Source organism: Cervus elaphus, chromosome 13, assembly GCF_910594005.1.
Source record: "Cervus elaphus chromosome 13, mCerEla1.1, whole genome shotgun sequence".
In the NCBI taxonomy this organism is placed as follows: domain Eukaryota; kingdom Metazoa; phylum Chordata; class Mammalia; order Artiodactyla; family Cervidae; genus Cervus; species Cervus elaphus.
Window position 1 is genome coordinate 36,446,813 of NC_057827.1, and position 18,243 is coordinate 36,465,055.

The 18,243-nt window shown below is 41.7% G+C and overlaps 1 protein-coding gene across 1 annotated transcript in view; it reads left to right on the plus strand.

Annotated features, from left to right (window-relative positions):
* Positions 1-17,796, plus strand: part of PTPN9 (protein tyrosine phosphatase non-receptor type 9) — a 73,398-nt gene extending 55,602 nt beyond the window's left edge. The window contains exons 8-13 of the mRNA XM_043922176.1: positions 3,025-3,118; positions 8,185-8,251; positions 13,046-13,124; positions 14,321-14,471; positions 14,891-15,098; positions 15,916-17,796. Of these exons, the coding sequence (XP_043778111.1) occupies positions 3,025-3,118; positions 8,185-8,251; positions 13,046-13,124; positions 14,321-14,471; positions 14,891-15,098; positions 15,916-16,130 (814 nt within the window). The 3' untranslated portion in view covers positions 16,131-17,796. The remainder of the gene's footprint in view (positions 1-3,024; positions 3,119-8,184; positions 8,252-13,045; positions 13,125-14,320; positions 14,472-14,890; positions 15,099-15,915) is intronic.
* The last annotated feature ends 447 nt before the right edge of the window (positions 17,797-18,243 follow it).

Below are 18,243 nucleotides of genomic sequence, written 5' to 3' on the forward strand. Positions count from 1 at the left end.
CTCTAGCTTAGTCAGTGTGCTGTAAAAAAAGTATGCAAAGAGTGAGGAAAGAGAGAGAAGGAAAAGAAAGAGAAAAATAATGAGTTAGGAAACAGATAAGGAAGGTAAGAGAGAAGAAGCAATTGAGAAAAAAAAATCAATAAGCAAAACCAGAATGCAAAGAAAAATACGGGAAAAAAAGGGAGAGCAAGAGAAAGCAGAGCCTGTATCATGCGGGGAGAGTGTTCTTCCCTACCAGTTCTAGACCCCTGTACGTGTCCAGTCTTTTTCCCAGCCAGAGCAGAGGGTGCACCCTTGTTCTGGGAATTCTTGACCCTGCTCTGGTGCTTCTGCTGAGGGGTCCGTAAGGTGTCATTTCTACCATGGTTCCCCTTCACCACATTCAAAAAGTGTGTTTGGATTGTCCCTTTGCATCATCCAAGTCAGCTATTGTTATAATCAGAGAATATATCCCAATCTTATGGAAGAATTCCCAATCTTGCCTCTTTATTTAGTGAATGAATGAAAACGTCCTACTTCAGGAGCTAGAAACCAGAATCCTCAACATCTTCAGGCCTGTGTCTTACACCCAGTTCCAGTAGAGCTACTTGCACAGAACAAACTGTTTTCCTTGGAATTCTAGGTTAAGAAGTAGGTATCAGAGTGTTCACTGCGGTCCAGGATGCCCATGGACTGTGAGACTTTACCTTTTTTCCCCTCTACATCATTCTTTCAAAGGATTTTTTTATTTGTTATTTTATGTAAAGGATTTTTTATAAATAAAAGTTTAATTTTTATTATGAGAAAATTGTAGATTCAAAGATCATGTATACCCTTTCCACAGCTATCCCATGGTAACATCTTCCAGAAGCTTTGTATAGTATCACAGCCGGGATATTGATAAGTAAGTAAGTGAAAGTTGCTCAGTCGTGTTTGACTCTTTGCAACCCCTTGGACTATACAGTCCATGGAATTCTCCAGGCCAGAATACTAGAGTGGGTAGCCGTTCCCTTCTCCAGGAGATCTTCCCAACCCAGGGATCAAACCCAGGTCTCCCATATTGCAGGTCCACCAATCTTATTCAGATTTCTGCAATTTTTGTTTGTGTTTGTGTATTTAGTTCTTTGCAATTTTTATCACTCAGGTAGGTTTGTATATACAAAACCACAGTCAAGATACAGAATTCCATAACCACATACCTCTCCATTCTATCCCTCCCCATCCCTACCCCTTTAACTACTAATCAGTTTTCCATTACTATAATTTTGTCATTTCAAAAATGTTTTATAGATGGAATCATACTGTATACAGACTTTTGGGATTGCCTTTTTTCACTCAGTATAATTCTCTGGAGTTTCACCCAAGTTATGATTTGTATCAAGTTTGTTCCTTTTTATTGCTGAATAATATTCCATGATATGAATGAACCACAGTGTAAACTGTTAAGCAATTAACCACTTACCTGTTGAAGGACATCTGGGTTGTTTCCAGTTTCTAGCTATTATGAGTAAAGCTGCTGTGAACATTCATGTCTAGGTTTTGTGTAAAAATAAGTTTCTATTGCTCTAGGATAAATGGCTAAGGGTAGAATTGCTATGTTATGTGTTAACTAAGTGTTTAGTTTTATGAAAAACTGTCCAGCTGTTTTCCAGAGTGGCTATATTCTTCTGCATTCCCCCCAGCAATATATGAATGGGCTGTTTCTTTTTTTAAAATATGTATTATTTCTTTATTTGACTCTGCTGGGTCTCTGAGCTTCATTGTGGATATGGGATTCTTAGTTGCAGCGTGTGGGCTTCAGCTCCCCGACCAGGGACCAAACCCAGGCCACCTGTGTTGGGAGCGTGGAGTCTTACCTGCTGGATTACCAGGGAAGTCCCAGAATGGTCCGTTTTCTTTGCATCCTCACCAGTGTTCAGTGTTGTCACTTTTTTTTTAATTTTAGCTGTTCTGATAAGTATGTAATGATATCCCTAAGTTAAAATTATGGTCTTAATTTACATTTTTCTACTAGCTAATGTTATTGAACATCTTTTCATGTGCTTATTTGCCATCTGTATATCCTTTGTAAAAATGTCTTTTGCCCATTTTCTATTTGGATTTTTTTTTTAAACTCTTGAGACTTGAGAGTTCTTTATGCTCTAGGTACTGATTCTTTGTTGGATGCATAGTTTGAAAATATTTTCTTCCAGTCTATAGCTTTTCTTTTCATCCTCTTCTGGTTCTCTTGTGAAGCAGAAGTTTATTTTGATGAAGTTCCTTTAATCATTTTTTTCTCTTACGGATCATGCTCTTGATGTCAAGCCTAAGAACACTTTGCCTTGCCTTAGAATCCAAAGATTTTTCTACTTTTTTTCCCTAACATTTTTATAGTTTATGTTTTACATTTTATTTAAATCTGTGATCCATTTTGAATTAATTTTTTGTTCAAGGTTTAGTTTGGTGTTCAGATTTTTTCGCTATGGATATCTAATTGCTCCAGCACCATCGGTCGGAAAGAGTATTCCTTCTTCTGTTGAATTGTTCTTGGAACTTTGTAAAATATCAGCTGGGTTTATTTGTGTGGGAAGATTCCTCTAAGAGTATAACGTGACTAACAACTATTTCTTACCACCAAGAATTAATAACTGGCAGTTTTTAGTATTTTGTTGTATTTGTTTCATCTTTTTATATAAAAGAAAGAATTAATTGTAAAGTTGAAATCCTTTCTAATCCTCATCATCAGTTCTCACTCCTCAGAAGCAGTCACTAGTATGAATGTGGTATGTTTCCTTCCAGATCATTATGTTTATACCCTTACATATACATGCATACCCATAAATAATATAGAGCATTACTTTATGTGGGCGGTCTTTGTAATCTTTTTTTTTTTTTGCTTTTAATCAATATATATGCAGATGACTTTTTCAGAATCAAATAATACCAAAGAAAAAAAGTAATGAATGACAAAGAGCAGTCTCCTGCCTTACCCTCAATTCCACTCCTGTTATCCATTTTCAACTTTTGCAGTTGTTTCTTTATTTCAGTTTGTTTCATCTCTTTCAGGTCTCCAGGAAACCTAGAGAAGAACCGCTATGGAGATGTACCCTGCCTGGACCAAACTAGGGTGAAGCTGACAAAAAGAAGCGGCCACACTCAGGTAGAAAGATAAATGTCTTTCAGGAGCACTGGGGGAAATGTAAGCCTCTTCCAAAGTGAAGCTGACTAATACTGTGGTAGAAAGAACATGAATTCTAAGCCAGAGAGAGAAGGTTTGAGTTTTAGACTACATACTAGTCTGTTACCATATGAAAGTCCTTTTATGCCCATCTCATAGTACTAGGTGGAAATTATGTGAAATACTTTATGTACATGCTGATAGCCCAAAGTCTGGTATATTACTGTAGGTACTCAATAAATTATTTCTCCTTTTTTTTTTTTTTATTTCTCCTTTTACTCTTTAGTTATAAAGTCATAGACATGTCATCTACCTTACTGGTGAGGGTATATGCATCAATACCAGATGACTCATTATAAGTGACCTCTGATTTTTCTATCTAGAAGATCTGACAAAAATTTTAGACTAGTGTATGCGTGGGCTTCCCTGGTGGCTCAGATGGTAAAGAATCTGCCTACAATGCGGGAGACCTGTGTTCGACCCCTGGGTTGGGAAGATCCCCTGGAGGAGGGCTTGGCAACCCACTTCAGTATTGTTGCTTAGAGAATCCCTATGGACAGAGGAGCCTGGTGGGCTACAGTTCAAGGGGTCGCAAAGAGTTGGACATGACTGAGACTAAGCACAAAAGAGATGAATTGGTCAAATGCCTATATTATTTAGTATTGATTCAATTATATCTGTACATATTAAAAATCACATATATTTAGTAGGGATATTTAGTGAAAATGTTATTCAGACTCTTCACATACATCTTTAACATCTGTTTCTTTTTGTCCTTATTTGAGCTACTTTTTGAGTCAATCTGACACAGTTTTCCAGAGCACATCTTTTTATTTCCCTTTTTAAGTGTATTGTCACTGGAAAATTCATCCTAAATGAGAAAAAAATCTGTAACATTAGCACAGTTTTTTCTTTTCTTTCATCCTGTATCTCATGCATCCTCTATAGCATAATCATTTACTTACTTCTTTTTAAAGTCCTCTTTAGTATGACTTGTTTACAGCGACATCCAAAACTTAAAATTTTGAGGTCAGCAATTAAATAGGTATTATATTTCTTCTTTTTTCCTTCTGATACAACAGTTCTGTCTGGTGACCTATACACATCAAAAACCAGCATTGATTGAGGTTCCTGTTCACAGTAAAGGAGTTTAAATAGTGCCCCTTAACGTAACACACAGCATAAGGACTTGTTATATCCCTCCTCTTTTTTCTGGAGGATAATTCTTAGGAAAATCATTGCCTTATATTTGGGCATATATGATACATGAGTCAGGACCGTGGGATCATGGTTTTAATCTCGTTGACCCTACTGTTTCAGTCCATAAACTGAATTCATAACCCTGTCTAGGATCCTTCAGAGGGTTTTCCTGCAGTGGTATTAGCTGAGAGTCTGCCTGATTGAAGGCAAATTCATCAGTGTTACTGAGTTTTGTCTTAGTTGAATTGAGGCTCTAGAGTCAGAGATATCTGAATGTATCTGTCTTATTGACTGCTCTGTCTCCAAGACCTAGAACAGTGCCTGTCATGTATCAGACATTCCGTAAATTATTTGTGAGTGAATGAGTAAACCCCAGTGTACCAGGAGACTATTCTAGTCATCGTGTAATTAATCTGAAGATCATCACTTCAGTTAATACTCCCTGTCCATACTACAAACATTGGCAGAGGCTTTTTTCCACAGTAAGTGGAAGATTCAGGTTTGTTAGTGAATTGTTTAGCAGATTTATATATACCTGGAATTATATTTCTATTGAACCTGGCCCATAACATAATATGTGTGCTGCTGTGGTTCTTCCTGCTGTTTCAGTTTGCCCCCAAGTCTGCATTTTATCTCTGAGGTCATTTTCAGTTTTTAATATCTAATGATTCTTCTGAAATTGCTGGTTTTAATTCCCAGTGCTCTCAGAGACAAGGATGCTAAAAACTGGTATCCTTAGTTATAAAGAAATAAGTCTCCTTTAAAGAAGTGCCATTTCTTTTCAGAGCATGAGGGTAACTCCAAGTATGACAGCTTATATATTACTTATACAATAGTGTTGATTGACATGAACCAGCTAAATCGTTTGTACTTTTCTATGCCTTCTCACCTGGGCCCTTTAGGGTCCCATCTGAGTGCGCCAGGCAGAACAGAGGATGGGCTTTGGCTGACTGTGGGTGAGGCCTGGATTAAGAAGCCTGGTTGGGGTGAGTGAGACTTTTAGCTTGCTGGGTCCACTGCATATGTTCCATTAGCTTAGTGAAGGTGTCCAAATTGGGGTAGAGCACTAGTATTATAGTATGAGGTCATTACCAGTTGCTGTGGGAGAAGAAAAGAGCAGGAAACTCTTGAGTAAATAATCAGTGGGAGGATAAGTTGGTAGACTGACTATCTAATTTACATGCATCCAAATAACATGGATTTGACCATGAGATGGAAGATGTTTTCTTTTTGCAGTTGAGCCATGCAGCTTGCATGATCTTAGTTCCCTGATCAGGGATAGAACCCGGCTCACATCAGTGAAAGCCCTAGGTCCTAATCAGTGGGCCACCCAGGGAATCCCTCAGAGATGTTTTCTGAGGGTGGCTGCGGGGGTACTGCCAGTTCAGACTGTCCTCCACGTGTTGGAACCAGTGGCGAAAGGGCTGATGGGGAGTCGTTTGGATCTCTCTAGACTGGATTGGAGTATGGGTTTTCCCTAGTTTCCTATTGAAGCATCTTTACTTTTGCCCTGTAACCCTTCATGTCCTCTAATATCCATCCATCCTAGCTGTGAGATACTCTCAACTAGCTATTTTGTGACTTGAGGCTGTAGCTGCATCTGTTTGGCTTTTTTATCAGCTTGGACTAAATAGTGTTGACAGAGATCTTGTGAGGAGGTAGAATAAAAACAATAAAAATTTTAGCCTATTTAATTTCCCTGATGGCTAATGATGTAAATAGACGGAGGACATTGGGAGATGGGAGAAGGCCTGCAGAAGAGACATTGGGAGATGGGAGAAGGCCTGCAGAAGAGAGTGCATCACAAGCTGTTCATTGAGATTCTGCTGAAGGTGTGTGGCTTTTGCTTTGTGTTAATTTAGGCAGTAACAGAGCCTGGGTGTTTGGCCCATGCTGTTGATGATCCTAGGTGTGAGGTGTAACTTTCTTCCTTCTCCAGTCACACTTTGCCTTTTGTGTCTCACCACATGGACAGGATGTTCCTGCTCAGGTTGGTTGGCTTGCCTCCGTTCTGGGTTTGGTTCTGAGCTGCAGTGCTGCAGTCCTAAGGGACTTTTTTTTTTTTAATAGCAGCTTTACTGAGATATAATACACACACCATACGGTTCACTCTTTTTAAAGTGTACAAGTCATTGGTTTTTAATATATTCTCAGAGTTGTGCAACTATCACCACAATCAACTTTAGAACATTTTCATCACCTGAAAAAGAAACTTACCTTGGCAGTCACTCCCCGTTCCCCAAGCGCATCTACTCTTTGTGTACTCTTTTTGCCTTTTGTGGACATTTCACGTAGAGTCATACAATATATGACCCTTTGTGTCTGGTTTCTCTCACTTAGCACGTTTTCAAGGTTCATTCATATTGTAGTATGTATCAGTATTTCACTCTTTTTTATTGCTGAATAATATTCCACTGTGTGTTTGGAAATTCAGAAATCCACATTTTAAAAAATATTTATTTATTCATTTGTTTATTTTTGGTTGTGCTGGGTCTTTGTTGCTGTACTCAGGCTTTCTCTAGTTTCAGCAAGCAGGGGCTGCTTTCTAGTTGCAGCACAAAGGCGTCTCATTGCAGTGGTTTCTCTTGTTGCGGAGCATGGGCTCAATAGTTGTGGCACATGGGCTTAGTTGTCCCATGGCATGTGGGAGCTTTCCAGACCCGGGATCGAACCCATGGTCCCCTACGTTGGCAGGTGAATTCTTAACCACTGGATCAAGAGGGAAATCCCTACACCACATTTTATTTATCCATTCCATTAGCTGATAAACAATTGAGTTGTTTCTGTTTTTTGGCTACTATGAATGATGCTGCTGTGAATATTTGTATATGAATTTTTTAATGTAGATCTGTGTTTTCATTTCCCTAGGGATTAGAATTGCCAGGTCATATGGTAGCTCTGTATTTAACCTTTTGAGGAAATGCCGGACTGTTTTCTAAAGTGACTGCACCATTTTATATTACCACTATTGATGTATGAGGATTCCAGTTTCTTCACATCTTTGCCAATATTTGTTGTTATCTTTTACCTGTAGCCATTCTAGTGGGTGTGAAGTGTTATCTCATTGTGGATTTGATTTGCATTTCTCTGATGACTAATGATACTGAGCAACTTTTCAGGTACACATTGGCTATTTGTATATTCTCTTGGAGAAATGGCTATTCTGTTTCTTTTCCCATTTTAAAATTGAGTTGTCTTCTTATTATTTATTTGTGAGAATTCTTTATATAGTCTAGCTACAAATCCCTTATAAAATGTGTGCATTCTGTGGGTTGTTTTTTCACTTTCTTGATAGTGTCCTTTGAAGCACAAAAGTTTTCTATTTTGCTGTAGTTCGATTTATCTGTTTTTTTCTTTTGTTGCTTGTGCTTTTGATGTCATACTAAGGAGGCTTTGCCTGACCCAAGGTCACAAACATTTATTACTATGTTTTCTTCTAAGAGTTTTATAGTTTTAGCTCTTACATTAGGTCTGCAATCCATTTGGAGTTAGGTTTTTTTTTTTTTTTTGCTGTGCTTTATGGCCTGCAGAATCTTAATTCCTCGACCAGGGGTTGAACCAAGCCCACAGCAGTGAAAGCTCAGAGTTCTAACCACTGGACTGCCAGGGAATTCCCTGAAGTTAGGTTTTTGTGTATGATGTGAGAAGAGGGTAGGCTTGATTTTTCTGCATGTGGATATCCAGTTGCAATAACATCTGTGCAGGTGAGGTTTTGGATTGGTCCTTTCACTCCTTCACTGACAAGAAGAGAAAATCCATACCTTGAGTTTTATTTACCTAGTACATCATTTTCCTACCCACTTGGTATATTCCACACAACTGCAATGATATTTCCTTTTTATCATTAGACAGATTACATCAATGCCAGTTTCATGGATGGCTACAAGCAGAAGAATGCTTACATTGGTACACAAGGTAAGTTAGTCTGCCGTTCACAAATTAATTTTGTACCATCTACCTGTGATTGTTTGCACCAGGGGATATCATAATTTTTAAAGGAAATGGTAACTTGAGGTGATGTTGCAGCCTCTAGATCTTGTGAAAGTGAAAGTCGCTCAGTCGTGTCCAACTCTTTGCGACCCCATGGACTATACAGTCCATGAAATTCTCTAGGCCAGAATACTGGAGTGGGTAGCCTTTCCCTTCTCTAGATCTTGGTCTTTCATAAAGATTGAGGGTTCTTGAAGAAGGCAGAGAGGTGTAGAGTTTCTTTACCAAATGTGTCTAGAAACTCATTGCATAGAGATAAACTAGAGATTTGAACACACGACATTACTACAAGTTTTTGGATTGAGTCTTAGTGTTGCCGACCCAGGGGAATGGACATCAGTATTGACTGGCTAGTGAGATTGTCTTTATGTCGAGTAGGACATAAAGGAATGGCAGTGGACTTCCCAGAGGTTGAATTCAATCTGTGAATGGGTGTTGCTGGCTTAAGAGACTTTTGCTGGTCTGTGTACCCTTACAGAGTATACCAGCGGCCTCTAATATGGATAGTCTTTGCTAAGTCTGACAGTGAAGTATTAGACTCTAGGAGGATTTCAGATGGAGTTTCTATTAATGCTCGTGTGGGCCCTAGTACTACTTTTAACTTGTTCTCTGCCATCTCAAGAATACCAGGTTTCCTTCAAAGAGGGTGGTAAGAAATCATAACATATGAGGATAAGAGAGGCCATCATATGGATTTAAGGCCCTTTGACCATTGTGGAGTATGACTAGCAAGAGATCTGGCCGGTACCTCCTTAACCAAGTGATCACACTTAGTATCACCAATAATGGAGAAACAGATATATGCCTCCTATTCTGACACAATGAGAACTACACAATGTAACCTTTGTTGTATGTTGTCAGTTTTTAAGTCTGAATCGGATCATGAGAAACAAACCTGAGAAATCCAGATTGTGGAACATGCTAGAGAACTGGATTAGATTCTTTCAAGTTAATGCCATGGGGGAAAAAAAAAGGGAGGGATTAAAGGAGAGTAAAGAGTTGTTGATCTCCAAAGGCAGTGTGTCATCCATAACTCAATTTGGAAAAATAATTTTTAAGGACAATATATTGGCACAGTTGGAGACTGTATATTAGATAGTATTATTGTATTAATGTTTAATTGCTGCAGTGTGATAATGATATTGTTCTATGGAGAATGTTCTTCTAAATACATGTTCAGGTATTTAGGAGTGAAATGTCATGTCTGAAACATATTTTTAAATAATAAAAAAGAAAATATGTGTTGTGTATATATAGAGAAGGCTTTGTAAAATAATAGCTAAAAATGATCGTCTTCAAGCTAAAGAATGTATGCACACATTGTGCTGTATTTTTTTTTTTTCAACTTTCTGTAGGTTTCAAATTTTTCAAAATAGAAGTTGACGGAGAAGAAAAGGAAAAGGGCCTTTGGATTTTTGGTACATTGTTAATTGGTCTGATGGTCACAGGCTTATTTTTCCTTAGGGGGGACTACTACCTCCAGAAAGTGTCCTTTAAGACCTTAGGAAGAAATAAGAGAACTATCAGGAAAGATTTTTGGCAGGTATAGAATAGGATGTGATCTGCCTGGGAGTAAGGAGATGTCTTTGTTGAGGATGTCTGTGGCAGGGGTGAGCTTCTGGAGGGTAAGGATCAGCTCTAGGGGCCTCAGAGTGCTCCAACCTCCTAGAGTTGTTAGTTATGCAGGAATTGGATCCTTTAGGCTGGCTCTGAAGGCCCTGTCTGGGAGAGGAAACTCATCCAGAAGTATGAAAGAGATTTCTTGAGTTAAGCACTGATCACTTAGAAGGCATCAGCACTGTTAGGACTGGAAAATGGTTGGTTTGATTTATCTGGTTAACCTTCTTGGCTATATTCCGTATTCTGATTTTTATTCATAATAGTTCTACTGTTATTTATGAAAGTATCTATTTTAAATATATTGGCTATATAATTGCCATCTAATTATTATAGAGACTCTGCAAGGAAGGTTTATAAATCCATGAACAAACTGAAGCCCAGAAAGGTTAAGTGACCGTGGATCACACAGTAGTAAGTGGCAGAGCCAGGATTTGCGCACATGTCTTCTTGATTCAAACAGAGAAGCCAGGTTAGTGGATTGTTTCACCCACGTCTGCATAAACTGCTGACTTTGTTTCTTTGAGATGTCTACTATTAAAGAATCTAATCTGGGGAAGCATAACTTTGCCTTCTAAGTCTCTCTCGTATGCTTCTGAGGAAACTGTGACCCTTCTCTGTCCAGCCTGAGTCTTGAGTGGTGTTGTCAGGTGCTCTGTGTGGCAACAGCAGCTTTGCCAGTGGTTTGAATGTGGAAAACAAAGTCTATGAGAGCTACTGTGATGCAGAACAGTGAGATGCGACCAAGGCTAAGAGTCAGAGGTAGGGAAAGGGTGCTTTTATTATCTTCTTGACATGCATGCTGTAGTGATGTCATGTCCATTGTGGGAAAGGAAGATGAAAATCACTCATAACCCTGAGACTCAGAGAAAGTGCTGGCATTTTGCAGTATCTTCTAAACGTCATTCTGTGCATACAAATAGATGTGGACATATAAAATACCTAACAAAACAGGCATTTTCTAGAAATTATTTTTTTCTTTTGATAGTTATCTTGTGAATACCTTTCCATAGCAAAAATACAGATCTTACAGTATCATCTTTATGGACTGCTAAAATTTGAGGTATGCCATAATTTAACATCCTCTCTTATTAGACATTTGGCTTGTTTTCAAGACTTGACATGCTTCTGGCAGTGTCCCCTTCTGCACAGAGGGAATTCTAGTATCATAAAATGTTAGTGCTTCTTAAAAGACTTTAGCAAAAATGGAAGTCAAATTAGCAGACTTCCAGGACCAAATCAACCCGTGGCACTGCCCTGCTTCTCTGAAAACAAAGGCAGAAAAGGCCCTGGAAAAGTATAAGGAATTATCCTGAGCCATTACTCACTTGATTGAAAGGGAGTTATCGGCTCACAAGCATCTTCAAAGTTCCTGCTGAGTGCCCAGCCCTGTACAAGTTCTGACTCTAAAAGGGGAAGTTGATGACACGGCCCTTGCCCTCAGCACCACATTTGGCTGAGATGTGACTGCTTCTCACAAAGTAAAATGCCTGATGTAAGACCATGTACATCAAATGGTTAAGCTATTTTGATCCAGCTGTGCCATCAAGAACTGAGAGGAGAAGGAGCCCTACAAAGAATGTGGTGTTAAAAGAAAGATTTAGGGAAGAGGCAGTACTTGAGTGGAGAAGGACATGACAACCCACTCCAGTATTCTTGCCTGGAGAATCCCATGGACAGAGGAGCCTGGTGGGCTACAGTCCATGGGGTCGCACAGAGTCAGACACGACTGAAGCGACCTAGCGTGCATGCATGCAGCACTTGAAAACAGGCGGCATGGTGATCATTTTGCAGTGTATAGGAATATTGAATCACCATCTTGTGCGCTGGGAGCTAACATAGTGTTGTAGGCCAATAATACTTCAAAACAAACAAACTCATAGGAAAAGAGATCATATTTGTGGTTATAGGGGCAGGGGTTGTGGGAGAGGGAAATTGGATGAAGATAGTCAGAAGGTACAAATTCAGTATAGGCTGAATAAGTACTGGGGATGCAATGTGCAGTGTGATAAATATAATTAACACTGTTGTGTGTTACACCTGAAAGTTAAGAAAATAAAACCTGAGTTCTCATGACGAGGAAAAAAGTGGTTTTTTTTTCTTTTTAAATTTTGTATCTATGTGAAATGATGGGTGTTCATTAAACTTTCTGTGGTAATCATGTCATGATATACTTAAGTCAAATCATTATGCTTCCTATACCTTAAACTTACACAGTGCAGAATGCTGACTATATCTCAAAAAAACTAGAAGGGGGAAGAAAAAATGGGTAGAAGGTCAGTGGCAATAGAGCTGAAACAGAGAGCATGAACAAAGGAATAAAGGCAGAAGTGAGCATGTGTGTCTATGTTGTGATGAAGCAAAACTGGCAGGGGTATCCAGAATTAGACTGGAAGAGAAATTCGTATTGAGAAAAGTAAACCAAAATGATATTATAGGAACTTAGAGAAAAAAATGATGTAGTCCTTGTGACAGTGAATTTCGGTAGGAAGACAAAAAGATAGAAATAAAAAATTCCAAAGACAAAAATAATCTAGGACTTGGTGGCTACTTCTGGGAGATGAAAGAAATGAGTGAGTCAGAGTTGGAATTTCCAACTTTTTGAAACTGAATGATTTAAGAATGCCAGTACTGTTAACAGAGTTGAGAAAGTATAGAGAGAAAGCTAACTTTGAAGGAGACTGGACTGCAGACATGCAGGGTCTGAGTATATCAGATGATGGCACGTGGAAGGGGAATGGTTAGGTAGGCAGCTGGGATTATAAGGCTTAGATGGGGTGAAAACAGCTGAAGACATGTACACAGTTGACACCGTCAGGCTGGATGTGGTAGCTGAGGCCCTGACGATGAGGCTGTAAGAGGCTATGCAACAGTGCTTCTTAAACGGTAGCCTACCTACAGCTTTATCTGGGAACTTTGTTCAAATGCAGAGTGTGCATTTCTGACACTTTCCCATATGATGCTGGTGCTGCTTGCCCAAGCCCCGGCCTGAATAGCAGGGATGTTGTCAAAAAGGCAGTATCTGGGAAAAAAACAGAAGAGCCTGAGGAGGAAAGAAGTGCTTCCCAGGGTTATGTTCCTTGTTTTGTTCTTCCATTGTAGGCCCTTTGGAGAATACCTACCGAGATTTCTGGCTTATGGTATGGGAACAAAAAGTCTTGGTGATTGTCATGACCACTCGGTGAGTTCTTCCCTTTCCTACCGATTGCCCTTCTTTTCTACCCACCCCCCAACCCCAAAGCATGGGTGATTACAGAGGGGAGTTTAGCTCTTAGAAACAGGGAGGGTTAGGAAAGCCATGACAAAGAGTTTGAGATGTCTTAGCTTTTTCCTCAGCTGACCCAGAGCTCACAGAGCCAGGGTATGGTGGAAGTCGGTAGATCTAACTTGTTAGCGCTTTAATCCTTGGCTCTGGTGACCTTGTGCGAGGTACAGCCTATCCTTAGGTCCTGGCCTTAACTACTTACTAGAGGAAGCACTGGGAAACACATGGGGCAGGTCACTTCTAGCCTCCTTCCTACTTATGAATGTCAGCTGTCTTCCTGGCTTCTGAATTACCAGTTCCCCTTAGTTCTCCCTTTCCTTGCTACCTTGGACCAGTTTTCTTCTGGTTCGTATTTGCACCTCGAGGAGAACTTGCCAAAAGGAGATGTAAAACATTTATAGGTCTGCAGGAAGCTCTTGATGAAAGGAATAGTTTTGAAATTTTGTTGTACGTATCTGCCAAAATTCAGGAACTACTATTTCATTAGTATCATTATTATTATAATTATAACCCGTTTTGGATGAGGGGAAAAAAATTCATGAGAATGTTTGCTCAGATCCCTTCCTCATGGCACTGTTACAAGCCACCTTTGACTTGGAGAGGAGGTAGTGGAGGAAGTGCCCCCTTGGGGTGCTTTGGAGCCACTGAAGAGAAGTGAGAGTGGACTTCAGGCCTTTACATAAACCTTCTGTTGGCATCCCAGGAACCATGCCTTTCCCAGTCCTCTACCAGCCAAGGGCTCTCACTGGGGAACAGAATGAACAGTAACTGAGGTACAGGGCAGAGAGCTCAGTCTGGCCCACCATATTTTCTCTACTGTCTTTGCCCACCCAGTATTTATGCCAGGTATGTGTGGAGTACCAAGAGGTATCAGGAAAGGGACCAAATGGATGTAACTGGTGCTCAGTAAATGTTTGCTTAATGGGTACATGAGGAAAATTTAGCTGTTGTCTAGAAAGAAGGTTTTCTTTTTCTGCCAAGAAGCAAGGGGATATATAGAAGCAGTGCAAGAGATGACATTTCTGCCTAAGGGTACAGCAGGTTCCTGGGTGAGCAAGGTTACTGCTGTGGAGAAGAAGGATGGAGGCTTATTTTTCTCTGCATGTCTTCAGCTTTGAGGAGGGCGGCAGGAGAAAGTGTGGCCAATACTGGCCTTTAGAAAAAGACTCTCGGATCCGATTTGGCTTCCTCACCGTGACCAATCTAGGCGTGGAGAATATGACCCATTATAAGAAAACAACGCTAGAAATTCACAATACAGAGGTAAATTTTATTTTCTCACTCTCTTGAAACTGGGGGAAAAACCTTTACTATAAAGAAAATCTCCAAAGGGAATAGGCAAGATTCCAGAGCTTAGAAGTGGCTTCCATTCTTCTGGAAGCAGGATTGGGATATTCAGCTCAGAGCCAAAATAGCCATATTGTCTCAACACATAGTGGCATTACTTAGGAATGAAACTTTTTATAACATAAGAAATCTGGATCATTTAATATAGGAATTCTGCCCTCTCCAGACAGTTAATCTTCTCTTCGGGTTTGCAGAGAAGCAATTGTGGAGAAAGTTGAGAGTGTTAGCAGCCCTGATGGAGGGAACTCCAGAGGGCTGAGAATCTGGAAAAGCCAAAGGTAGTCAGGGGCACAGAGCAAGGACCTCATGAACTTTTGCTTCTTTTTCTATCCAAGGAACGGCAGAAACGCCAGGTGACCCACTTTCAGTTCCTGAGCTGGCCAGATTATGGTGTCCCTTCCTCGGCAGCTTCCCTCATTGATTTCTTGAGAGCCGTCAGGAACCAGCAGAGGTTGGCCGTCAGCAGCATGGGAGCACGCGCCAAAGGGCAATGCCCTGAGCCACCCATTGTGGTCCATTGCAGTGCGGGCATTGGCCGGACAGGTAATGCACCGGATTCAGCTCTTGGAGCATCCAAAGGAGCTCAGGGTGGGGGAGGAATAACAAAGCTCTTAGTTGCCAGAATGTGAGTCTTTGATCTGTTAGTGGTGAATTGCCATGAAAAAAAGTTCCTCTTTAATGTCCTTTTAGTACCCCTAGTGCTAGATATACTGGCCAGAATGTACAGTTCATGAGCCAGGTCCTCTAGGGGTTGATGCTTTACGCACCCCTTCAACATGATTATCTTCTGATCCCATCACAGTCACCTGGGTGTCCCAGCAGCTGATCTGGGCTGTTGCTCTCTTCCCATCCCCCTGCCTGGGAAGGTCTCCACCCTGGGCCATGCTCTCCATTCTGGAACCAGTTAGCAGCTTTTGCCTTAAGGGGATGAACATTGCAGGGACTGTTGGCCTTCTAGCTCAGAGGTTCCTTTGGGAGAACATCAGAAAGAATAGGTTTGTGTTAGGTCTCTGTGGAGAAGTTGTAGAGTCTGAAAACTGGGGCCCAGATGTGGAAGCAGGGCAGGTGTGGGAGTGCTGTCATTCACTGTGTCTGGGATTGAAGTAGAAGTCCTGCTTCCCACCTACTCATCCTGTTACCCTCAGAGATGTCTTGGGAGACAAGAGGGCTTCTCATTTCTCTGGCCTTCAGCACTCCCTGTGACTCCTCCTTGAGTCCTTTCAGGCCTAAGGCCAGCTGGCCACCTGCCATGAGGCACCTTGCCATTGGATTCATTCATCGAGTCCTGCCTGGGTTATTTGGTAGAGGGCGGAAAAGAGGAGAGGTAGATCAGGTGTGACCACTTCCTTCCTTCCTTCAGGTACCTTCTGCTCACTGGACATCTGCCTGGCACAGCTGGAGGAGCTTGGCACCCTTAATGTGTTCCAGACAGTGTCCCGCATGAGGACCCAGAGGGCCTTCAGCATCCAGACCCCTGAGCAGTACTATTTCTGCTACAAGGCAATCCTGGAGTTTGCAGAGAGGGAGGGCATGGTGCCCCCCAGCCACAACCTCCTGGCCATGGAGGGTCAGTAACTGTCCCACGAGCCTCCTGTCTGCTGGCCAGCCTTCCTTAAACTACCCTGGACACCGCTGAGCCTATAGGTTGCCATCAGTTACGCTGAAGCCATGGACCAGCCTCTTTCTTGTGTCTCCCGGCGCACGCGTGCACGCAAGGCAGCCGTTCCCTTTGGCTAGATAGATGTGGTGAAATTGCCACTAGAAAGGGCCAGCAGCAATGTGTTCTTAATTCCTAGCACCTGCTATCGAACTGTGCCTTATTAAAACCAAATTGTGGCTATCGATATTTGCCAGGGGCCCCGAGGTAAGTGGGGAAGGAACCTCCCTCCCCCCTTTCCCAATGCCATCTCCTTCTCAAGATCTCTTTCCATTCCTTCCCTTTGCTAGGATTTGATGGGGAGGTTTGGTGAGCACCCACCTCCTTCCCAGAGAGCTTGACCAAGTTACATATTCTAGAGAACGTCCTGAGTGCCAAGCACGTTTATACCTAGGGCGTGTATTCCAGTCTTTTCTGTCATTCTGTGTGTGTGCGTGTGTGTATGTGCACTTATGTGTATGAGTCCATATGTACGTGTGTATATAATATATATTGTATGTGATAATATGGTCGTATTCTATAAATACATATACACAGAGATACTCCTTTGTAGAAGTTCCTGGGGCTTCTTGTTGCAGTTCAGGACGCCTTGCTTCTTGGTTCTACTGTTTATCCTGGACTAGCTGGGGTTGGGGGATCATGTCTCCTGTTGTCAGACCAGAGTGGTGGAAGAGGAGGACACACACATCCACTGTCCCTGCTCCTGCCACAGGCCCTCATCCTTACATAATGACTTCTCTCTCTCCAGGATGCTGCCTGTTGGAACCAGGAATACTGGTTTGTGGTGACACTGGTTTAATTCAGCGTGGATTGCCCTTATCTAATGAGTTTTCTCTGTTTACTTTGCCAATTTTGGGAGTAGACCTCCACTGTGATTCCAGACCATCTGTCCCCTCTCCCTCTTCCTCAGGGATTGGGATCTGGGCAGAGATGAATTCACTGAGCAGCGAGAGCCAAAAGCAATCGGTACGAAGTCTTAGAAGGAGAGAGAGGGAGCCCAGGTGTGAGAGAAAGGAAACTCCATACTCTGAGGCTCCCTCCCTGAAAGAATGAGCTGGGGCCCCTTTCTCTCTTGCTGGAAGGTTCTTTGTCTTATGCAGCTTGGCCCTGTCCACTCAGATGCCCATCTCTTTCCTGCCTACTAGCCTGCCAGACCCTGGAGCTCAAGCTTGGTGGGTTCTGTGTCAATAAAAAGCTTAACCCCTGTCTGGGTGAAACAGTCCCCTACACTCACTGTTTTCCCCATTTACCCTACCTGTCTCTGTCTGCTCCCAGCCTACCAAGCCCAGTATGCCAGGGATGGGGCCAAGAGTCCCCAGCATTCCACATTCCCAAGAAAACCCCAGGAGTCCCTAAAATTTTTCCCCTATCACAGATGAGGTTGGCAGTTGATCAGACCTCAATAATTTTATACTGTAATAAGCTCTTTGAATGTATATATTCTTATTTTTACAATCTTTTCATTTTGTATTTAACGTCAATGGACTGAGTCAGATTCAGAAAATAATTGTAATGTTCATATTCAATATCTTACAGCGATACAGTTTTGTATTTACATATAAATATACCGACGTGATCAAATCCTTTTAGCTTCATCAATTTAGTAGCAGTCTGGGGCTGGGAAGGTGAGGAGGGGCTCCAAGAGCTGGTCTGGGAGGGACGGGGAGGCAGGGAGCAACCCAAGACTTAGAGCCTTTCAGTTTTGAGAGCCGTCCACCTTGCCCCAGGCCATGGCCCAGCTCTGGGCAGACAAGGGGCACCAGCACCAGTTGACTGCTTGCCAAGTTCCAGTCTCCATGCTTGGTGATCCCCCCCCCCCCCCCATACTTCATTTAAACCTCACAGCAGTCCAGCGAGATACTCTCCCTCCTTTCTGTTTCTGTGCAGAAGAGGAAGGTAAAGGACCAAGGGTTACAGAGAGTGTTACAGTGAAGGTAAGGCTTAGTAGCAGGTCCAGCTCTAGAACTGGAGCTCCAGTTGGTTTGCTCACAAAGCCTTTGACCTCTTTACAGTATGTTTTGTCTTTGGAAA